This window comes from Nerophis ophidion, linkage group LG10, assembly GCF_033978795.1.
Source record: "Nerophis ophidion isolate RoL-2023_Sa linkage group LG10, RoL_Noph_v1.0, whole genome shotgun sequence".
NCBI lineage: Eukaryota > Metazoa > Chordata > Actinopteri > Syngnathiformes > Syngnathidae > Nerophis > Nerophis ophidion.
The window spans coordinates 45419175-45444496 of NC_084620.1; the positions used below are offsets into that span (position 1 = coordinate 45419175).

Sequence of the window (25322 nt, forward strand, 5' to 3'; positions counted from 1 at the left end):
ATAATAAAGAAGGAAAAAAACATATAAGTCACACTAGGCTACAAGTCGCATTTTTGGGCAAAAATTATTTGATAACATCCAACACCAAGAATAGACATTTGAAAGGCAATTTAAAATAAATAAAGAATAGTGAAGAACAGGCTGAATAAGTGTATGTTATATGACGCATAAATAACCAACTGAGAACGTGCCTGGTATTTTAACGTAACATATTATGGTAAGAGTCATTCATATAACTATAACATTTATCCATCCATCCATTTTCCTACCGCTTATTCCCTTTGGGGTCGGGGGGGTGCTGCTGCCTATCTCAGCTACAATTGGGCAGCGGTGTACACCCTGGACAAGTTGCCACCTGGTAAACGTAGTGTACATTAAATGACGCATAAATAACCAACTGAGAACATGCCTGGTATGTTAACATAACATATTATGGTAAGAGTCATTCAAATAACTTTAACACATAGAACATGCTATACGTTTACCAAAAAATATGTCACTCCTAATCGCTAAATCCCATGAAATCTTCTTCCTCGGTGTCGCTTCTAAACAACTCTGCCAACTCCAAAAGGTATACAATGCGCCGCTTCCTCTTCTATCGGTACTTCGCTTATGTCAGAGTCATCGTCAGTTGCAGTTACAATTATTACAGCCTTTCTGAATCCGGACAGATGTATGTGTGTGTGACGATTGCTGATATACGCCTAGTCTCTTACATGAATGAGATAGATGATACTATCTGATTTTTTACGGTAAAGTGGTATTAATTTCACACATAAATCACTCCAGAGTATAAATCGCACCCCCGGCCAAACTATGAAAAAAAACAGTGACTTATGATCCGAAAAATACGGTAGTACCTCGAGCACAACTAGTCTCTGAGGCTTCTTCCAAGGTGACCTCCTTTTTTTAGATTTACTTACTTGGGGGAACATCAGAAGTTACCTTTGATATCTATCAATATAATAGCTTTGTTCTTTGGGTATGAACATTGGTTCTAGTGCAGTGGTTCTTAACCTTGTTGGAGGTACCGAACCCCACCAGTTTCATCTGCACATTCCCTGAACCCTCTTTTAGTGCATTATCAAATTCAAGACAAAGTTATATATATTTTTTTTACTGGTGCACAAAATGATCCATGCATGAACATCCCCTTGTTCAAAGAACAAAACCAACACAGTGCATGAACTCACAACAAATTACACACCTGAAAATCAGTGTGACTTCTGCTGTTTCCATATCCATAATAAGCCGATAGAGAGAAGCTTTTATTTACACGATGAGTCGGGTGTGTTTTGACCCCTGCGGTGGAGGTTCCACCGAACCCCTGAGGCCGACTCACCGAACCCCTAGGGTTCGATCGAACCCAGGTTAAGAACCACTGTTCTAGTGTCTAAACACCACATTACACATCTGGGATCCACCCTGTATGGTGTATTGTCCCGAATTTAATGAGATGTGGCGATAGCTATAAAATTTCCAGAACATTCAGATTCCCCAACTGAGGAGTTTTGTTAATGCTTACTGAATACCACTACACTGAAAAAGTAGTTATCTCTATGAATTGTGTCATGTTTTACAAATCTGTAAAACATCCCAGGATCAACAACACCTCAACCAACATACCCCCCAGAGACTACACCTGATGTAACAACACCAGTAGTTTCTACACCACAACCAACAACTCCTGGAGTTACAACACCAAGTATGGCCCCGTTTTCAAGAAACCTACGATTTGAATTACTGATTTTCTAAACCGTTTACTATTTTTTGTCATGCAGGTCAGTGCCCCCCAAATGCTGACTTCATAGAATGTGGCCCAGCGTGTATCCCTACTTGCCTGGAACCTTCCAGCAACTGTAGCGGCCCTTGTATCACTGGTTGCTTTTGCAAACCAGGCTTTGTCTTCAAAGGAAAACACTGTGTGCCGTTGGAGAAGTGTGGTTGCCTGGATGACCACAACAACTATTACGAGGTCGCAATAGCTTGACGTATTTTAACATTTGTAAAAATGATAAGCCTCACACACAGTAACTTTTCATTTTCTTTTTAGCCTGGACAAATCCTATACGGAGACGGTTGCTCAAAGCTGTGTCGTTGTGTTGGGAACTACACTTTTGAATGTGAGGATATCTCTTGCGGTCCAACCGAGGAGTGCCGTGAGGTTAATGGCATCCCAGGATGCTACCCTAAAGGTAACCTGTTAAAAACATTTGATTGTCGCTTCAAAAATTTCGCTAGGAAACAAAATGTCCGACTTCCTGCGTGTTTTCGGGCAGCGGCAAAATTGAAGTTTTTTTGGAAAATGTTCTGCACACCGCTCTGAGGTAAGCTGGATGTTAGTGGTTCATAGTCATTCGGACAGGGGCTCTTGAGACTTTTATGTGGGTCTGATCATAATAGATATGCCTATCAAATGTCATTTTGCTCTTGTTAAAGTGGCATTGTGAAAGTAACATTAGGGTCTTGATTTTTTTTTTTAAATACTCCTCTACCCATTTCGGTCTTAAACTAGATCTTGTTATTGTTTTATTTAAGCCAAAACAGTCAATCGATCAATCAATATTTATTTATATAGCCCTAAATCACAAGTGTCTCAAAGGGCTGCACAAGCCACAACGACGCCCTCGGTTTAGAGCCCCTCTCTCGGGGAGACCGGTGCAATGGACGTCGAGTGGGTCTAGCATAATATTGTGAAAGTCCAGTCCATTGTGGATCCAACATAACAGTGATACTCCAGTCCATAGTGGGGCCAGCAGGAGACCATCCCGAGCGGAGACGGGTCAGCAGCGCAGAGATGTCCCCAACAGTTGCACAGGCACCCCAGGTCCCGATTCTGTACAGCCAGCACTTCATCCATGGCCACCGGACCTGTAACCCCTCCCTCCACAAGGGAGAGGGGGGCAGAGTAGAAAAGAAAAGAAACGGCAGATCAACTGGTCTAAAAAGGGGGTCTATTTAAAGGCTAGTGTTTACAAATGAGTAACTGTTACTGGGAGGGCATTCCATAGTTCTGGAGCCTAAATAGAAAACACTCTATAGCCCGCCGACTTTTTTTAGGCTCTGGGAATCACTAATAAGCCGGAGTTCTTTGAACACAGATTTCTTGCCGGGACATATGGTACAATACAATCAGCAGGATAGGATGGAGCTAGACCGTGTAATATTTCATACCTAAAAAAGAAAAGAAACGGCAGATCAACTGGTCTTAAAAGGAGGTCTATTTAAAGGCTCGAGTATACAAATGAGTATTAAGATGGGACTTAAATGCTTCTACTGAGGTAGCATCTCTAAATGTTACCGGGAGGGCATTCCAGAGTACTGGAGCCCGAATAGAAAACGCTCTATTGCCTGCAGACTTTTTTGGGCTCTGGTAATCACTAATAAGCCGGAGTTCTTTGAACGCAGATTTCTTGCCGGGACATATGGTACAATACAATCAGCATGATAGGATGAAGCTAGACGGTGTAATATTTTATACCTAAGTAGTAAAACCTTAAAGTCACATCTTAAGTGCACAGGAAGCCAGTGCAGGTGAGCCAGTACAGGCGTAATACAAACCCCATTTCCATATGAGTTGGGAAATTGTGTTAAATGTAAATATAAACGAAATACAATGATTTGCAAAAACATTTCATCCCATATTCAATTGAATTTGCTATAAAGACAACATATTTGATGTTCAAACTGATAAACATTTTTTTTTTTGCAAATAATCTTTAACTTTAGAATTTGATGCCTGCAACACGTGACAAAGAAGTTGGGAAAGGTGGCAATAAATACCGATACAGTTGAGGAATGCTCATCAAACACTTAATCGGAACATCCCACAGGTGTGCAGGCTAATGGGGAATAGGTGGGTGCCAGTATTGGGTATAAAAACAGTTTCCCCCAAAAATGCTCAGTCTTTCACAAGAAAGGATGGGGCGAGGTACACCTCTTTGTCTACAACTGCGTAAGCAAATTGTCAAACAGTTTAAGAACAACATTTCTCAAAGTGCAATTGCAAAAAATTTAGGGATTTAAACATCTACGGTCCATAATATCATCAAAAGGTTCAGAGAATCTGGAGAAATCACTTTACGTAACGGCATGGCCGGAAACCAACATTGAATGCCCGTGACCTTCGATCTCAGACGGCACTGTATCAAAAACCAACATCAATCTCTAAAGCAGGGGTCGGGAACCTTTTTGACTCAGAGAGCCATGAAAGCAAAATATTTGGAAATGTATTTCAGTGGGAGCCATATAATATATTTTAAGACTGAATTCAACTAAATGTAAGTATAATAAGCCTCTGAATTTATTGTTTTGAATAATGTTGTTGTAATACTCACAATTAATGCGACTTCTGGTGCTGCATGGATTTGCTGATGGCTTTGTAGTCTGGTTGGTACTTGGTGAGGTTAAGCTTCATGCAGGCGTTGAGGCTTTCATCTGTTAAACGTGATCGTAGGTTGGACTTGATGTTTTTAAGATGTGAAAATGACTGCTCACATGAAAATGTAGATCCAAACATGGTCAATACAGCAACACTCACACGCCGCTTCAGTGTGTTGTATGTGACAGGAAGCGCGTTCCAAGTTTTGATGATCATCTGGTCTTCGGTTTGAAGTTTTTTCATTTCTGTCCACATGTGCTTGCTCGCCAACTCCGCTTTCTGTCGTACGATTCTTTCCAAATCTTCATTCAGTTACTTGAACTTATTCACCCACATGTCTGATGCCTTCAGGTCAGCCAATTCTGCTTTAAAATTTCTGAAGTAGACATCAGGAATGTAACTCAGGTCGGCTGTGTTTAGTGAACACTCGTTTGGATGGGTGATGAACTTAAAAAGATGAGTGTGCTCACGAAAATCTCCAAAGCGTGCTTTGAACGACTGTAGGAGACTGGATGTGAAGCCAGCTAGCTGGTGGATATCAAAGTTTTGCGTGGGCCCACTTGCTGTGCATGCATCTTTAAATTGTCTCAGTTTTTCAAAATCTAGTAAACGACCTGTTTCTAGATCCATGATAAAAAGCTGCAGCTTGTTTTCAAAAGCAAACACGGCGTGTTGAAGGGATAACACTGTATTTCCGATGCCTTGCATTTTCACATTGAGCTGGTTCAGATGTTCAGTCATATCCACGAGATAGTAAAACTTGAGGAGCCACTCAGTTTCGGCTAGCTCAGGATGCTCGATGCCTTTCATTTCAAGGAAAGTCCAGATTTCCTTCAGGCAAGCCGCAAAACGGCTGAGCACCTTCCCTCCTGACAACCAACGCACATTGCTGTGCAAAAACAGACCGTGATAGTTATTTCCAACTTCATCCAGCAGGGATTTAAACTGGCGATCATTTAAGGCTCGGGCAACAATAAAGTTGATCACACGAATGACCAGCGACATCACTTCGCCAAGCTGCCCATCACCCATTTGAGCACAAAGTGCCTCCTGGTGTAGAATGCAATGGAAACTTAGGATGGGTCTATTTTCATGTTCACGGAGAAGCGCCACAAATCCTTTGTTTTTCCCCACCATGCACGGAGCACCATCAGTACACACTGAGATAAGTTTATCCAGAGGTAGATTTTTTTCATGAGCGAACTCCATGAAAGACTTGAATAAATCTTCACCTCTTGTGGACCCTTTTATTGGCAGAACAGCCAGACTTTCTTCGCGCAGTGTGTCACCAGCAGCATATCTTGCAATCACACTGAACTGCGACAAATGACTTACGTCTGTTGACTCATCTAAAGCGAGGGGAAAAGAACGGCGCTGCATTTATGTCCTTAACTTGCGTTTCCTCCACTTGGTTTGCCATCATGATGCTACGATCATGAACAGTTCTTGCCGACAGAGGCATGTCTTGTATCCGTTTGATTATCTGGTCTTTGTTCGGAAGATCATCAAAAAGTTCATTGGCTACATCCAGCATGAACGTTTTAGCATACTCGCCATCTGTGAATGGTTTTCCGTTCCTCACTATTGCTAAAGTTCCAGCAAAACTAGCGGAATTATAGTCACCTTGCTGGGTCCATACGCGGAGTTGCTGCTGGCTAGCTTGCAACTCTGCTCATTAGCTCTTGGCACGCTTTCTTCCTGCTGTCTCCCGCAGGGTATTTTGATGCAAAGCTAGCATGGAGTGTGTCGAAGTGGCGCTTTACATTCGACCGTTTCATCGATGCAACTTTGTCATTGCAAATTAAGCACACCGCAGAACCTGCTCTCTCCACAAAGGCAAATTCTTCAGTCCATTCGTCCTGAAATGTACGATACTCCTCATCTTTTTTTCTTTTCGCCATCTTCTTCGTCGAAGGGTTAGCTTTGAGCTAACGATCGACAACACTGAGTCAAAAGGGGGCGTTTACCTGTTTACCCACCAACGGCCAACGTCAGCTATTATCATCCAATAAAAATAATGGACAATTGCTCCTGCAGCAAACCGCAGCCCTGAACAGGACATGAGTAGTGGAAAATCGATGGATGGATTAAAACAAGCAATAATATTTTATGTTTTATCTGAAAAGCCGAAATCTGTGAGCCGATCCAGATGCAATCATCAAAAGAGCCACACCTGGCTCGCGAGTCATAGGTTCCCGACCCCTGCTCTAAAGGATATCACCACATGGGCTCAGATACACTTCAGAAAACCACTGTCACTAAATACAGTTTGTCGCTACATCTGTAAGTGCAAGTTAAAGGTCTACTATGCAAAGCCAAAGCCATTCATGAACAACATCCAGAAACGCCGCCGGCTTCTCTGGGCCCGAGATCATCGAAGATGGACTGATGCAAAGTGGAAAAGTGTTCTGTGGTCTGACGAGGCCACATTTCAAATTGTTTTTGGAAATACTTCACGCCGTGTCATGCGAACCAAAGGGGAAGCGAACCATCCAGACTGTTATCAACACAAAGTTCAAAAGCCAGCATCTGTGATGGTATGGGGGTGTATTAGTGCCCAAGGCATGGGTAACTTACACATCTGTGAAGGCAGCATTAATGCTGAAAGGTACATACAGGTTTTGGAACAACATATGCTGCCATCTAAGCGCAGTTTTTTTCATGGACGCCCCTGCTTTTTTTAGCAAGAAAGTGCCAAGCGACATTCAGCACGTGTTACAACAGCGTGGCTTCGTTAAAAAAGCGTGGGGGTACTTTCCTGGCCCGCCTGCAGTCCAGACCTGTCTCCCATCGAAAATGTGTGGAGCATTATGAAGCGTAAAATATGACAGTAGAGACCCCGGACTGTTGAACGACTGAAGCTCTACATAAAACAAGAATGGGAAAGAATTCCACTTTCAAAGCTTCAACAATTTATTTCCTCAGTTCCCAAATGTTTATTGCGTGTTGTTAAAAGAAAAGGTGATGTAACACAGTGTTGAACATGCCCTTTCCCAACTACTTTGGCAAATGTTGCAGCCATGAAATTACAAGTTAATTAATATTACCAAAAAAAAAAAAAGTTTATGAGTTTGAACATCAAATATCTTGTCTTTGTAGTGCATACAATTGAATATGGGTTGAAAAGGATTTGCAAATCATTGTATTCCGTTTATATTTACATCCAACGCAATTTCCCAACTCATATGGAAACGGGGTTTGTAAAATTTTTTGATCGGCGGTATCGAAAGCAGCGCTAAGATCAAGAAGCAGCGACATTGATGACACATCAGCATCCATCGTTAGCAATAGATCATTAGTCATTTTTGCGAGGGCTGTCTCCGTAGAGTTAAATAGCCTGACTTCCTCTGCGTTTTTGTAATTATGGTAGTTTGGTTTTACTAAATTGATTTTTTTGTGATTCCCTTAAGGTTCTGCAACGTGCGTGGCACACAGCGACCCGCACTACACAACCTTCGACGGCGTCATGTACAGTTTCATGGGCAACTGCAGTTACCTGATGTCGGCCGTCTGCAATGCGACAGCATTACCCGACTTCGAGGTGTACGCCGACAACGAAAATCGCTACAACAACCCCGCCATCTCCTATGTGAAGGCCGTGCACGTGCACGTGCGCCAGGTCAAGGTGTCCATACTCAAAGGCGGCACGGTTCACGTAAGGAACACTACAACTTTTTTCCATAATATAACGACATAATAATATTATTGTTAAGACTTTACATTGTGTCTTTACATCACAATTGCCTACCTCTTAATATTTACTTGTTTCATGTAAAATAATGACTTTTATGCGATCTCCAGACCAACTCAACTCCTCAACTAAATGTTTTTCTTGTGGTGTTAGAAAAATAATCTTCTAATTATGTCATTACATTTTCATTCTCGTCCAACTTTACAGTATACCTTATCAAAGAATTACTTGTGTTTTGCATGTCGTAATATTAAGACGTGATTTTCTTCATTACCACTTCTTCCTTGATATTATGACTTTTCTCATAATATTAAAACGTTTTTTTGCGTTTATCCAGGTGAATGGGTCCAAAGTCAACCTGCCCGTGTCTCCAGCACCGGGTGTCTCGGTGTTCCGGTCAGGAAGACACTACACAGTGTCAATGGAATTTGGCGTTGTTGTGCGCTATGATGGCAACCAGTTTATGGACATCAAATTGGTTCAAGAGTGAGTACAATATTAACACTTGAATATTTTTGTTTCTTCCAATGGATTCTTGATCATATTTTTTATGTTTTTACGTAGCTATAAGAACATATTGTGTGGAATGTGTGGCAACTACAATGGAATCTCCATTGATGATTTCCGCAAGCCGGACGGGACGGTGACCGGTGATATCAATGACTTTGGACAAAGCTGGAACATCGATCCAGAGTGAGTATTTTGAGAAAAGGTATGTAAATAAATGTGTGTGTGTATGTATATATATATATATATATAAATATATATATATATATATATATATATATATATATATATATATATATATATATATATATATATATATATAATATAGTCAAGGTTTCTGTGGTTTATCCATTTATTGGTTATACAGGGGTATAGGCTATATCATAGCCTTTGTGTTTTTTTCTGACCTATATATATATATATATATATATACATCACAGTATATGAATATATTAAAAAAATACCTTCTAGCTCAGGTCCTTTACCAAAAGCCTGGGAACTTCAAAGTTATGTGCTTGATCTTAGCTACTCACAGTCTTTATGATTTATCAAGACAAACCATTCCACGGGGGCTGTTTTGCATCTTTAATTAGCACGCCTGGAATGTGCATGCAGGTTGGCATTTCCGCAGATATAGCTGTGCGAAAGAAGGTGATTGCGATGTATGCTTGTCAACATACTGTGCATGCACTGTCAAAAAAAAGTAACAGAAATATCCTACATACAGCAATCCATCCGTCCATCCACCTTCTTCCGCTTATCCGAGGTCGGGTCGCGGGGGCAGCAGCCTAAGCAGGGAAGCCCAGACTTTTTTCTCCCCAGCCACTTCGTCCAGCTCTTCGTAGGGGATCCCGATGCGTTCCCAGGCCAGCCAGGAGACATAGTCCACCCAACGTGTCCTGGGTCTTCCCCCTGGCCTCCTACCGTTCGGACATACCCAAAAAACCTCCCTAGGGAGGCGTTCGGGTGGCATCCTGAACAGATGCCCAAACCACCTCATCTGGCTCCTCTCAATGTGGAGGAGCAGCGGCTTTACTCTGAGCTCCTCCCGAATGACAGAGCTTCTCACCCTATCTCTAAGGGAGAGCCCCTTCCCCCGGCGTAGGAAACTAATTTCGGCCGCTTGTACCCGTGATCTTGTCCTTTTAGTCATAACCCAAAACTCATGACCATAAGTGAGGATGGGAACAAAGATCGACCGGTAAATTGAGAGTTTTGCCTTTCGGCTTAGTTCCTTCTTCAGCAAGACGGATTGATACAGTAGTTTAAAACGACAAGAAATAAAAACATACATTAGCACCTCCGTGTTTGCCTCAGAGAGAAACGGGCGGACTCTGGCTAAATTCTAAGATGATAAAAAAATGTGTTTGTAATTTTTTCATTCTAGAAATCGACTCGGAGTCAAAAAATCCCGCACAGATTTTTTTATAGACTGTGTTGGCTTAAAATATTGTCACTTTGGCAAATGTTTTTCCCTCTGGCCTTCAGGGCCTATAACTAAAACCTCTGTTTTGAGCTGTAGGAAATTGACCGCCATCTATGACGTGACTCCAATGCAGTTTTAAAAAGTAGATATATTGGTCCTGTGGCATCTGGAGACACGGCTATGTACAGCTATGTATCATCAGCGTAACCATGAAAACCGATGCTATGTCTCCTTATGACGTCTCCAAGAGGTAGCATAGAAAGATGAAAAAGAATGGGACCAAGAATTGAGCCTTGGGGAACCCCACATCTTATTTCATGAATCCATGCTGACATAAAAACATCTGTCTGTGAGATAAGAGCAGAACCAATAAAAAATCTATTACATGTATTGACAATTTTTTTTATTTGTTAATATGCAAAAAAGCTGTAAGAAACACAACATCACTACGCCCAAATGCAACGAGGAGGATGAGAAGCTGTACGAGAGCTCCGCCTACTGTGGCCTTCTATTGGACAAGAATGGACCTTTTGCTGCGTGTCATCCCAAAGTCAACCCCAATGTACGTCGCCAGAATAATATGATTTGTTGTTTATTTTAATTTTAAACCTATGTTGCTGTTGGTGGGTTTTTTTTAGAATTACTTCCAAGACTGTGTATTTGATCTTTGCGCACTGGATGGCGCTAAGCCTGCTTTGTGCGACGCCATTGAAGCCTACGCCAACGAGTGCCAGGACCGTGGGGTCCAAATTGGACCCTGGAGGAACCAAACCTTCTGTCGTAAGTAGTCTCTAGAAATATGTGCTCACTATTTTTTTTTTTTTTTCATATGAACATTAGCAACTAATGTTACAATCATTAGGACTTTTTTTTTGCTAACATTTGGACCTTTTCCCCGGATTATTACAACTCCTTAGTTATATGACTTGTATTTCTTCTATTACAGTTTGACATTATTCTCTTCATATTCTAACATTCTTTTTTTCCCATTTAGATGTGTTTTTTCATAACATTCACATATGTTTTTTATTCCATACATACAAACCCCAAAACCAGTGAAGTTGGCACGTTGTGTAAATGGTGAATAAAAACAGAATACAATGATTTGCAAATCCTTTTCAACCTATATTCAATTGAATAGACTGCAAAGACAAGATATTTTAATGTTGGAACTGAGGAACTTTGTTAGGCGCAAACATTTCAAATTGTTTTTGAAAACTGTGGGCGTATTGTTATAGGCGCAAACTTCAAAAGCCAGCATCTGCGATGATATGGGGGTGTCTTAGTGCCCAAGCCATGGGTAACTTACACATCTGCGAAGGCACCATTAAAGGCCTACTGAAATGCGATTTTCTTATTTAAACGGGGATAGCAGGTCCAGTCCATGTGTCATACTTGATCATTTCACGATATTGCCATATTTTTGCTGAAAGGATTTAGTAGAGAACATCCACGATAAAGTTCGTAACTTTTGGTGCTGATAAAAAAAACCTTGCCTTTACCGGAAGTCGCAGACGATGACGTCACAAGGGTGAGGGCTCCTCACGACAATTTCCCCATTAATTTGAGCGAGGATGAAAGATTTGTGGATGATGATATTGATAGCGAAGGACTAGAAAAAAATAAATAGATAAAAATAAAGTTAAAAAAAAAAAGTTGATTGCATTAGGACGGATTCAGATGTTTTTAGACACATTTACTAGGATAATTCTGGGAAATCCCTTATCTTTCTATTGTGTTGCTAGTGTTTTAGTGAGATTAAATAGTATCTGATAGTCGGAGGGGTGTGTCCACGGGTGTCTTGATGCCAGTGTCTGAGGGAAGTCACGGCAGATACGAGGACGGCGCAAACTCCACAGATCTCCGGTAAAATGCGACTTTTTAACACAATTTTCTCAACGAAACCGTCCGGTTGACCGCTCTGATCCATAGTAAAGCTTCACCTCCGGGAATTTTAAACAAGGAATCACCGTGTGTTTGTGTGGCTAAAGGCTAAAGCTTCCCAACTCCATCTTTCTACTTTGACTTCTCCATTATAAATTGAACAAATTGCAAAAGATTAAGCAACACAGATGTTCAGAATACTGTGTAATAGCGCTATGAGAAGAGACGACTTTTAGCCGTAAGTGGTGCTGCACTAATATTTCCAGACAGTCTGTGACGTCATGCGCACGTGTCATCATTCCGCGATGTTTTCAACAAGAAACTCCGCGGGAAATTAAAAATTGCATTTTAGTAAACTAAACCGGCCGTATTGGCATGTGTTGCAATGTTAATATTTCATCATTGATATATAAACTATCAGACTGCGTGGTCGGTAGTACTGGGTTTCAGTAGGCCTTTAAGCTGTACATCAAGCAAGAATGGAAAATAATTCCACCTGAAAAGCTTAAAAAAATGGTATCCTCAGTTCCCAAATGTTTACTGAGTCTTGTTAAAAGGAAAGACCATGTAACACAGTGGTAAAAAATGTGTTGCTGCCATTGAATTCTAAGTCAATGATTATTTGCAAAAAAAAAAAAATTGGTTTCTCAGTGCCAATATTTAGTATCTTGTCTTTGCAGTCGAATTGAATTGAGTTGCAATTGAATATAAGTTGAAAATGATTTGCAAATCATTGTATTCTCTTTTTATTTACGATTTACACAACATGCCAACTGGTTTTGGGTTTTGTATTTCTCTTAAAAAGGACCTGTGATGAAATTAATTTACATTTAAAACCTTTCCTTTGTATTCCATGATATGTACTGTCGCTGCGTTCCCTACAGAACCGATCTGCCCCCCCAACAGCCACTACCATCCCTGTGCGGACCCCTGTCAGGAGACATGTTCCGGAAAGCCCCCGTCCTGTGAAGGACCGTGCGCGGAGTCGTGTGTGTGTGACCCTGGCTACATTTTGAGTGGTGGACAATGCGTGGACAGGAATTCCTGTGGCTGCCAACACACCAATGGCCAGTATTACCAGGTACTAACTACATTGCAAATGACCAGGTACTAACTACATTGCAGTATTACCAGGTACTAGCAACATTGCAATTTGACCAGGTACTAATTATATTGCAGTGTTACCAGGTACTAGCTACAATGCAGTGTTACCAGGTACTAGCTACATTGCAGTATTACCAGGTACTAGCTAAATTGCAGTATTAACAGGTACTAACTACACTGCAGTATTGCCAGGTACTAGCTACATTGCAGTATGACCAGGTACTAACTACATTGCAGTATTACTAGGTACTAACTACATTGCAGTATTACTAGGTACTAACTACAGTGCAGTATTACCAGGTACTAACTATATTGCAGTAATGTCAGGTACTAACTACATTGCAGTATTACCAGGTACTAACTACATTGCAGTATTACCAGGTACTAACTACATTGCAGTATTATTACCAGATACTAACTACATTGCAGTATTACCAGGTTCTAACTACACTGCAGTATTACCAGGTACTAACTATATTGCAGTATTACCAGGTACTAACTGCATTGCAGTATTATCAGATACTAACTACATTGCAGTATTACTAGGTACTAACTACAGTGCAGTATTACCAGGTACTAACTATATTGCAGTAATGTCAGGTACTAACTACATTGCAGTATGACAAGGTACTAACTACATTGCAGTATTACCAGGTACTAACTACATTGCAGTATTACCAGGTACTAACTACATTGCAGTATTATTACCAGATACTAACTACATTGCAGTATTACCAGGTGCTAACTACACTGCATTATTAACAGGTACTAACTATATTGCAGTATTACCAGGTACTAACTACATTGCAGTAATACCATGTACTAACTACACTGCAGTATTACCAGGTACTAACGACATTGCAGCAATGTCAGGTACTAACTACATTGCAGTATTACCAGGTACTAACTACATCACAGTATTACCAGGTACTAACTACATTGCAGAATTATTACCAGGTGCTAACTACACTGCAGTATTACCAGGTACTAACTATATTGCAGTATTACCAGGTACTAACTGCATTGCAGTATTATCAGATACTAACTACATTGCAGTAATACCAGGTACTAACGACATTGCAGCAATGTCAGGTACTAACTACATTGCAGTATTACCAGGTACTAACTACATCACAGTATTACCAGGTACTAACTACATTGCAGTATTATCAGGTACTAACTAGATTGCAGTATTACCAGGTAATAACTACATTGCAGTATTACCAGGTAATAACTACATTGCAGTATTACCAGATACTAACTACATTACAGTATTACCAGATACTAACTACATCACAGTATTACCAGGTAGTAACTACATTGCAGTATTACCAGGCACTAACTGCTGCACTGCTACGCATACCTGGAAGAGTTTTTTTCAAGCATCGTTCAGACTTTTTTGTCATAAGATTTACATTGTTTCCTCATAATACTCCAACTTTATCTAATTGATTTTTGACATTTCATGACGTCTTTTGTCTCAAAATATAAAAACGTCCTGTTTATGACATTGGGATTTTTTTCATGATAATATACGACTTTCTTCTCATACGTAAAGTTGTCCTGGTATTAACACAGTTGGACCCTCTCCAAGGTAGGGTACACCCAGGACAATTTGCCACCTCATCGCAGTTATTACTCGTTATTTTCTTCTTACAGCATGATGGACTATTTTGCATTGTTGCATCATTTTTTCCTGCAACATCAGGACTTTGAGGGGGTTTGCACCTTTTTTCTTGTAACATTCCCACTATTTATTGGCTTAATTGCACTTATTCCTTGTAATATCAAACTTTGTTTTACTTACCAAACCCAACACCAGTGAAGTGGGCACGTTGTGTAAATCGTAAATAAAAACAGAATACAATGATTTGCAAATCCTTTTCAGCTTATATTCAATTGATTACACTGCAAAGACAAGATACTTAATGTTCAAACTGAGAAACTTTATTTTTTTGCAAATATTAGCTCATTTGGTAGTTGAAGCTGTGGCAAAAAAGACTGAGAAAGCTGAGGAATGCTCATCAAACACTTATTTGGAACATAATTCGCCAGGTGAACAGGCCAACTTCGAACAGGTGGGTGCTATGCATGGGTATAAAAGCAGCTTCCATTACTGCAAATGCTCAGTCATTCACAAACAGTTTAAGAACAACATTTCTCAAGGATATCACCACATTGGCTCAGGAACACTTAAGAAAACCACTGTCAGTAACTACAGTTCGTCGCAACTTTTTTAAGTGCAAGTTAAAACTCTACTATGCAAAAACCAAAGCCATTTATCAACAACACCCAGAAACGCCGCCGGCTTCGCGGGGCCCGAGCTCATCTAAAATCGACTGATGCAAAGTGTAAAAATTTTTTGGAAACTGTGTACGTCATGTCCTCCGAAACAAAGAGGAAAAGAACCATCCGGAATGGTATAGGCCCGAAGTTCAAAAGCCAGCATCTGTGATGGTATGGGGGTGTATTAGTGCCCAAGACATGGGTAAATTACACATCTGTGAAGGCACCATTAATGCTGAAAGGTACATACAGGTTTTGGAGCAACATATGTTGTTATCATGGACGCCCCTGCTTATTTCAGCAAGACAATGCCAAGCCACGTGTTACAACTGTGTGGCTTCGTAGTAAAAGAGTGCAGGTAATAGACTGGCCTTCCTGTAGTCCAGTTTGAAAATGTGTGGCACATAATGAAGCCTAAAATACGACAACGGAGACCCTGTACTATTGAACAACTTAAGCTGTACTTCAAGCAAGAATGGGAAATAATTCCGCCTGAAAAGCTTCAATTATTGGTTTCCTCAGTTCCCAAACATTTACTCAGTGTTGTTTAAAGGAAAGGCCATGTAATACAGTGGTAAAAATGCCAATAAGCCAACTTTTTCGCAATGTGTTGCTGCCATTAAATTAACATTAAATATCTTGTCAATGCAGTCTATTCAATTGAATATAAGTTGAAAAGGATTTGCAAATCATTAAGTTCTGTTTTTATTTACGATGTACACAACGTGCTGACTTCACTGCTTCTGGGTTTTATAATATCACTCTTGACTTCTTTTTTGTAATATTACCGCTTTTCTGTCATCGTTCTGGTATTACGAGCTACGAGTTCAATGCGACTTTGAGCAAGAGAATTCAATCGTACACTTTAATTGACTGAATGTTCTGCGTGTTAGCCTGGAGAGGAGTTCTACGAAAAAGACTGCGAGCAAAAGTGCCGATGCGACGCCCCTTCTGTCAGCTGTAAGCCATCTCAGTGCCCCCCGATGCACCAGTGTTTGCTTGTAGAAGGACAGCTGGGCTGCTACCCTACCAGTAAGTGACTCCTGACACTAACCCTACTACAGTATCATGTTAGTAACTGAATACTCTCAGGCTCCAAGGACTGCATTATCTACGGAGATCCACACTACAACACTTTTGACAAGAAGTTCTACAGTTTTATGGGCACGTGTACCTACACGCTGGCCAGAACCTGCCGGAACAACACAGGTAAGCGCTACTTCACCGCTAAAGGAGAAATATGTACATGTAAGTATGAGTTGCCAATTACAATCACATTTCAGCTGTCAAACTTCCTTCCAGTTACATTTTTCAAAACAAAAAAATACAACAACAACACCATTGGCTAGCACAGGGGTCACCAACGCGGTGCCCGCGGGCACCAGGTAGCCCGTTAGGACCAGATGAGTAGCCCGCTGGCCTGTTCTAAAAATAGCTCAAATAGCAGCACTTACCAGTGAGCTGCCTCTATTTTTTAAATTTTATTTTTTTACTAGCAAGCTGGTCTCGCTTTGCTCGACATTTTTAATTCTAAGAGAGACAAAACTCGAATAGAATTTGAAAATCCAAAAAAATATTTTAAAGAATTGGTCTTCACTTGTTTGAATAAATTCTTTTTTTTTTTTTTACTTTGCTTCTTATAACTTTCAGAAAGACAATTTTAGAGAAAAAATACAACCTTAAAAATGATTTGAGGATTTTTAAATACATATACCTGTTTACCTTTTAAATTCCTTCCTCTTCTTTCCTGACAATTTAAAATTTAAAGCCCACCAGACTGCACCAAACTTTTGGTGCCTTGTTGACACAGAGAAGTACAGTGGTGTATGCGCAGCAGCTATGAAGGTTGCAAGCCTGTTTGGTTCATCTTATCTTCGTGAATCAGCCTTTTCTGACATGAACTTCATCAAGAACAAACACAGAACACGCCTCACTGATGCACATCTGCAAGACTCACTCAGAGTTGCAGTGTCAAGTTACACACCAGAGTACAACACACTAGTTAACAGCATGTAATGCCAGGCTTCCCACTAACTGACAAAGAAACAGATAACAGATTTGGTGTCCAGTTCACAGTGTGACATGATTTATTTAAAAATTTGAGAGTTGACTTTTGTATTTTATATGAGTTATTATTTGTACAAACATGGTGCAAAGTAATTCATGATTAGTTAAAAAATGTTAGTGTCTAGCTAGTTAAAATGGGATATTGTGATTTCACAAGACTGTTTTAGAAGTGATCATTTGAAAATGTTCAATTTCAAAAATGTGCACTTAGAGAAAATATAAAAATAAAGTTCTGCATATTGATATTTGTCTGTTTCTATATATATTTATTGTGAGAAATCATTAAGATAATCAGTGTTTCCACAAAGATAAATATAATTAATTATTAATAATAACATAGAGTTAAAGGTAAATTGAGCAAATTGGCTATTTCTGGCAATTTATTTTAGTGTGTATCAAACTGGTAGCCCTTCGCATTAATCAGTACCCAAGAAGTAGCTCTTGGTTTCAAAAAGGTTGGTGAAACCTGGTTTACATGTAGTGTTTTTATTCAATCCCAGAAAGACTGTGACTTAAGTTAAATCCTGGCTCTGTAGATACACTGAGACAACGTCCAAGCTCATTGTGTTTTTGAAACTGCACCAATTTCCTCAGAATTTTCAACAAATTTGAAGTGTTTTGTCCGGAGGATTATTTGTGATTTGTACATTTTCAGAATGTGCTTGTTCTATTTTTGGCCAAAGAAAACAACCTGAATTTTCCTTTATTTTTAAGTTATTATGCCATGATTTTTTCCATTCCGGCCCACTTGGGAATAGATTTTTCTCCACACGGTCCCTGAGCTAAAATGAGTTTGACATCTCTGATGTAGATGTTAACAACGAGGTGTCCAAAACGTTTCTACCGAGGGGGGGTACTGAAAAGTTGAAGTACGCGGGGGCCATTTAAAAAAATAAAAATTGTAAAAAAAATTAAAAAAAAAATACTAAAAAAGAATCGTATTAACCGCAACCCAACAACATTATGATTTGTACAATTTCACTACGTGCTTGTTCTATTTTTAAACAAAGAAAACAATCTGATGTTGTCTTTATTTTTAAGTTATCGTGCCAAGATTTTACTTGGGAGTATATTTTTCTCCTCGCGGCTCCCGATCTAAAAGGAGTTTGACACCCCTGGCTTAGACTTTGGTATGTTCCGCATCAGGTTCTCTTTTAAGGCCTATGTAAACATCAGCTTCACAGATGAAATGTTTGTTCTGCCATTAAATCTGTTCAATGTTATTGAAATACAATGCATGGCACGTATTATTTGATTAATAATTGTAAAAATGCTACAAATTAGAATTTATTTCAGCATGATAGAATTGAATGTGCTGTTGTGTCACACGGCAGGTCCCTGGTTCTCGGTGGAGGGCAAGAATGAGGAACGAGGAGTGTCAGGAGTGTCGTACCTGAGAAAACTCTACATCACTGTGGACGGAATAACACTTACTTTGATGAAAGCCAGGAGGACTTTGGTTAGTTGAACACATCTTTATGATATGCATTTATATTTACAACTTTATTTTGGTACATTTTAGTTTTTTATTTTTCCTTCCCAAAATATTCAGACTCAAATCTTCTAAGTTTTTTCTTACAGCTTCATTTTTGCACTGTAACAATTTAATTCCGGTAATATTATGAGTATTGGTATAATGCTCAGACTGTAACATGTTCTTGATGTAATTTTAAGCTTGTGATCATATAACTATTTGTTTACGTCTTCATGGTAATAATAATAATATTGATACATGACATTTCTGGATATTGTCTCCTAATAGGTGAACGGGCGACGTGTAGCGCTACCTAATTCGCCATCTCCTAAGATGACGGTCAGTCTAGCTGGACAGTACGTCACCGTGCAGACGTCCTTTGGTCTTCGAGTACGCTGGGATGGAAAGCATCACGCCCAAATCACTGTCCCCAGGTTGGTATAGAAACACCGCCCTTACCATTTCACATCAACAAAGAACATGCACCTCGAGAGAGCCAAGGGCACTCCTGGCAACAGACTTTAGGAGGGAAACGCAGAAAAAAACAGGGAAATTCTCAGCGAGGCAGGAAGCTGAAATCTTTATAGTGCCAAAGTATTGCTGGGTTGCAACCATGTGACCTGGGAGCGTGTCCAGGTTTGACTTGTAGGGTTGTGTAATTCGTAAATAAAAACACGACGTCCACAGTTTTCAAAAACAATTTGAAATGTGGACTCATCAGACCACAGACCACTTTTCCACTTTGCATCAGTCCATATTAGATGAGCTCGGGCCCAGCGAAGCCGTCTACCTTTCTGGGTGTTGTTGATAAATGGCTTTGGCTTTACATAGTAGAGTTTTAACATGCACTTACCGATGTAGCGACCAACTGTAGTTACTGACAGTGGTTTTCTGAAGTGTTCCTGAGCCCATATGGTGATATCCTTTACACACTGATGTCACTTTTTGATGCAGTATCGCCTGAGGCATCGAAGGTCACGGGCTTTGCCGCTTCCATGCAGTGATTTCTCCATATTCTCTGAAACTTTTGATGATATTACGGACCGTAGATGGTGAAATCCCTAAATTCCTTGCAATGGCTGGTTGAGAAATGTTTTTGCTAAACTGTTCAACAATTAGCTCACGCATTTGTTTACAAAGTGGTGACCCTCGCCCCATCCTTGTTTGGTAATGACTGAGCATTTCATGGAAGCTGCTTTTATACGTAGTCATGGCACCCACCTGTTCCCAATTAGCCTGTTTATCTGTGGGATGTTCCAAATAAGTGTTTGATGAGCATTCCTCAACTTTCTCAGTCTGTTTTACTACTTGTGCCAGCTTTTTTGAAACACGTTGCAGGCATCAAATTCCAAATGAGCTAATATTTGCGAAAAATAAAGATTTTCAGTTCAAACATTAAGTATCTTGTTGTTGCAGTCTATTCAATTGAATATAGGTTAAAAAGGATTACCAAATCCTTTTGTTCTGTTTTTATTTACGATTTACACAACTTGTCAATTATTCTGGTTTTGGGTTTTGTACAAGTCTAGAGTCAAATACACACCAGATAGCCTTACAAATGTTGCTTTAGTGTTGGATTTTAAGGTTGCTTTTCTGTTGTTTAGTGTCCAAAAATATTTAGCAATATCAAGATATAGTATGTTGTTGTTGCTATGAGATATGCAGCCTACAAGAAATGTATTGATTTCGTTCATTACTTTTTAGCAAGGTTCTAAACACCGCACCGTAGCATTACACAGAACCATACATGTGGAAATCTACAAAAAAGAACTGTTCTTGTACAATAAGAAGTTGATAGAGACATTGTCAAAGTGCAGGGTCACTGCAAACTCGATCATGTTGTTGACTTGGCTTCAATCGTTGTCCTTTTCCTGGGTTTTGCTCTTTTTAATGGACTATCCTAGGAGCTCGATCAAAGCTTTTACCAAAACCTACTGGAACCTCTTCCACAGACGAGAACAGAGCAATGTATGCAGCATTTTTACTTTCTTTTGGGCTTCTTGCTCGGACTATGCTTGTTTGTCTTATCTGTCCCGGAGTCTGAGGCGACGTTGCCTGAAATCCAACAATCATGTAGGTCCACGGTAATGGAAAAGACCCTGATTCCAGACAGGAAAAAGCTTGGGCTTGAAAGCCAAATTTGGAATGAAAATGTGAAAGAACTGACGAGGGAGTGTTGACGTTCAGTTTGTATGACCACCTCCTGGTCATGGTGACCTTACACTGAGGATAGACAAGCTGAACGAAGGTCCCAAGGACTTGCAGAAAGGCTTCCACACTGCCAAAGGGAACTCTGGCCCTGTATTGGAGGCCACTTCATGAAGACAAAACACGTGGAGAAGTAGACAGCCATCTTGTCTTGGAGGAAGCATGCGGGACCATTGAGGGGAAGAGGTGGCAAGCGCGTTCCTTTGGGGGATTCTTATCGCTAACGTGTCTTTCTTGTACGAGTACGGCTTAATTGCTGTAACATCACAGAGCCCTTGTCATTTTACTACGATTTAAGTGTTAAAATATTACATTCTCAGACCAGTGAATTGATCGCAACTGGACTTTTTGATTGTCTAAGAAGCCGTTTCATCTTTCATCTGGACAGGCTTCACCGCTGGGCATTGAATCACCTCCATAGCGTACAAAACGAGCTATTCTTTTAAAAAATCCATAAACCCGCCGCACCAATTAAAGCATATCTCTTCGTGGTACTATCAAAAATCTAAATAGCTCAATTAAAAACATCCATCCATCCATTTCCTACCGCTTATTCCCTTTTGGGGTCGAGGGGGGGGGCTGGCGCCTATCTCAGCTACAATCGGGCAGAAGGCGGGGTACACCGGTATAGGGCGGTATAGCTCGGTTGGTAGAGTGGCCGTGCCAGCAATTTGAGGGTTGCAGGTTCGATTCCCGCTTCTGCCATCCTAGTCACTGCCGTTGTGTCCTTGGGCAAGACACTTTACCCACCTGCTCCCAGTGCCACCCACACTGGTTTAAATGTAACTTAGATATTGGGTTTCACTATGTAAAAGCGCTTTGAGTCACTAGAGAAAAGCGCTATATAAATATAATTCACTTCACTTCACACCCTGGACAAGTCGTCACCTCATCACAGGGCCAACACAGATAGACAGACAACATTCACACTCACATTCACACACTAGGGCCAATTTAGTGTTGCCAATCAACCTATCCCCAGGTGCATGTCTTTGGAAGTGGGAGGAAGCCTGAGTACCCGGAGGGAACCCACGCATTCACGGGTAGAACATCCAAACTCCACACAGAAAGATCCCAAGCCTGGGATTGAACCCAAGACTGAAGGACCTTTGTATTGTGAGGCAGACGCACTAACCCCTCTGCCACCGGGAAGCCCCAATTAAAAACAGATGTAAAAAATAATTATGAAGTCAAAACCCATCGGAAACCGTATGACGTAAACTCATAGTTGGATGATTCGATTGGATGTGACGGACAAACCTTTCAACCACTGGGACAGGTTAGCGAGCTCGGGGGTAGGCCCACCTTGTCTCCGGAGATCAAGCTTTTCTTAAAATATCCGTCTTGAAAATGACCTTTCAAGTCTATATCTGCAACCTTCGGCCATCACGGGTTAAAAAAGCGAGTGGATATCAGACAGTGGCTCGGTTGATCTGCCTGCGCTTGCAACTCACCACTTGCGATTGATACTTGCTTGTGAGTCACAAATGAGTATCCAATCCCAGGAGGCATATTTGTCCCGTTCAACGGGTAGCAAAATAGCGAGGCCTACTGTCAACAACTTTTGATCTGACAGGCTATTACAACTTTTTATCAAATGTATTTGCCCCGTCGACCTACACTGAACAGACTGCCGCATTGTTGATTCAGAAGGGCCTCTAGCAGACTTCATACAGCGCTGATTTATTTTACGGCACACCACTGCCTGAAACCAAATGTGGCTGTGTCATGTGAGTTATTTGTAAGAGGCTCCAATAGGGAAGCCCTTGTCGTCTCCAATGTAAACATCACATTCGAAAAAGGCAATTTATTGTTCTTGAAATCCTCATGTGTATACTAAATGTTTTTGTCCACTGATGATAACTCATTTGTCATCTACACATCTGTTCCAATGACTTGGTCCTGTCCCCTTAGAGGATCTACACTAAACCCACTCACACTTGTGTGGGTTTTACTGACCAATATGGGCCTTATCAGAACCCTATCAAATGTAACAAAAACTGGGCCTTATCATAAACCAACAACACAGAGCTGGTCATGTTCCCGGTTGCCCACAGGCCAAAGGAAAAGAGCTTAGAGTGGCCCTGAAGACATGTGGTCAACCCAGCTGGTTTGTAAAAAGAGTATGTACTCTAATTTCAGAAATAATACGAGCCAGGTGGATGATTACATATATACAAGAACATTGTAATCCATATGCATCAGTTTTACCTACACCCCATACCAAGAAAAACAATTTGGTAGAAACTGTCCAGTTCAATGAATTTAGGGAAACAAAGCAACCACTGAACAGACGCGAACTCTTCTACTTACATCTCATAAAAGAAACAGAACGCATCTTAGGAAAAACATTTACATATTCTGCACTTATAGTAAACCTGACAATTGGCATTAAGATACCTACAGGAAATTCTCACCCCCCAAACATCTGCCTGCATCGCAGCCTCAGATGATCCAACAGCATGCTCCTCCAGGTTCCTCCCACCAGGATCTGTACCATAGAGAACCACGGCTCTGGAACTCTCTCCCTGTCCAGCTGAGAATAACACACATTCTGGAATCTTTTAAATCTCATGTCTGCCGATGCATCTTATTCTTGGTATTTTTAATGGCTAAACCTTGACAGTTTTGAATCATGTTTTCACCGTAGCACTTTAAGATTCATTTGAATGAAACATTCTCCTTAGATTTTCAATAATTTAGCCTCTAATAAAGAACTAAGAAGACACAGAGACCTTTGGGTTCGGTACGCCCCTGACCGTTGCTACAGCTGAAGGGTTTACTTACAATTGTTGTGCTGGCAGAGAGCTTGCGCCATGGCATCTGAACGGCTGTCATTTTACATCACATTTTTAGTCCTTCTTTTACTCGCCATGTGTGACTAACAGCTGGATGTGTTTGCTAGTTCGTACTATGACCAGATGTGCGGACTTTGCGGCGACTTTGACGGAAACCCCGACAACGACTTCACCAAACCAGACGGCGCTCTGGTGGCCAATGTCAACGATTTTGGAAACAGCTGGCAGACGGAAAAAGATGAGGATGACTCGTGAGTTCTGTAAATTTTCCCCATTTCTAATGTTATAGTACAGTATAAGCTTTCGGAATTTGTACTTCAAAAGCAAAAGTTGTTTTGCTGTTGACATGCAAAAATGTTTATATAATTTGAATACATTTCAAAATGTGTTTTGTTTTCATTTCGTTTTTCTCTGCATGATTAGGTGTTCGCCGGGCACCAAACCCGATCCAGACTGCAATCCCGAGCTTCATGCTGAGGTGGTGAAACCGGAAAAATGCGGCAAAATCAATGATCCTGCTGGACCTTTCCGGTAAGTCTTCAACTAAATACATATGATAGACCAATAAAGTGTTAATGACGCTATCCTCGGGACCTCACCTAGGCAAGGTCGGGGAAATAATCATCAACTGTACAACTCCAGAGGTTTTATTGTGTTTAGCCTTCTTATCTGGATGGGTGGATTAACTTGTGGGGTGTTTACACTAAAAAAAAACTATAAAGATTATTCTATATCTCGATGTAAGATTACAGTTATTGTTATTATTGCTTTTTCTTGAACACATGTTTGACTCTGGACTACAGTAAGACACCATTACAAACAAACTTCTGGGGACGGCGTGGCTCGGGTGATAGAGTGGCTTTGCCAGCAACTGAAGGGTTCCTAGTTTGAACCCCTGCTTTCTGCCATTTTAGTCATGTTCGTTGTGTCTTTGGGTAAGACACTTCACCCTTGCTCCAGATGGGTGGTGGTTAGGGCCTTGCATGGCAGCTGTCGCCATCAGTGAATGTGGAAGGAGTGTCAAGGCGCTTTGAGTACCTTGAAGGTAGAAAAGCTATACAAGCATAACTCATTTACCATTTAATGCAAGAGTCTCATACTCAATTTACCTGGGTGCCACTGGATGCAGAGTCTGGGTGAGGCTGGGCCGCAAGAAAAGATTTCTTCAAAAAAAACGTTGCATACTCCTCAGCATGTCTCGTTGTATAATGACGTTTCAAATTGTATCCCCTGTGCACCGCAACTTTCTCTGTGCAAATAAGACACGTCGGGGTGCCCCTGTGCTCAACAAAGAAATATTGCATCTCCCACTTTTCCTGGAATTGTCTTTGTTCATCACGAACCTTTCTCTTCACTGCAGGCTTTTAAAAAGAAACGTGGGGTATGATATATTTGTATTTAGCCGACGGACGGAGAATAATGTTATTTCCGCAATGTGTGTCGTTCCGCTTTTCTTCCCTACGGCAACATGGCGGTCGGCAGAGTACCGGGATAGC

General features: G+C 40.7%; 1 protein-coding gene across 1 annotated transcript in view; it reads left to right on the plus strand.

The window, feature by feature from the left end:
• zanl (zonadhesin, like) overlaps window positions 1–25322 on the plus strand; it is a 135513-nt gene that overhangs the window by 29887 nt on the left and 80304 nt on the right. The window contains exons 52-66 of the mRNA XM_061914662.1: window positions 1601–1705; window positions 1782–1975; window positions 2054–2195; window positions 7792–8036; window positions 8410–8558; window positions 8637–8765; window positions 10432–10567; window positions 10644–10785; window positions 12774–12970; window positions 16173–16311; window positions 16372–16488; window positions 18681–18805; window positions 19109–19254; window positions 23934–24077; window positions 24250–24357. Of these exons, the coding sequence (XP_061770646.1) occupies window positions 1601–1705; window positions 1782–1975; window positions 2054–2195; window positions 7792–8036; window positions 8410–8558; window positions 8637–8765; window positions 10432–10567; window positions 10644–10785; window positions 12774–12970; window positions 16173–16311; window positions 16372–16488; window positions 18681–18805; window positions 19109–19254; window positions 23934–24077; window positions 24250–24357 (2218 nt within the window). The remainder of the gene's footprint in view (window positions 1–1600; window positions 1706–1781; window positions 1976–2053; window positions 2196–7791; window positions 8037–8409; window positions 8559–8636; window positions 8766–10431; window positions 10568–10643; window positions 10786–12773; window positions 12971–16172; window positions 16312–16371; window positions 16489–18680; window positions 18806–19108; window positions 19255–23933; window positions 24078–24249; window positions 24358–25322) is intronic.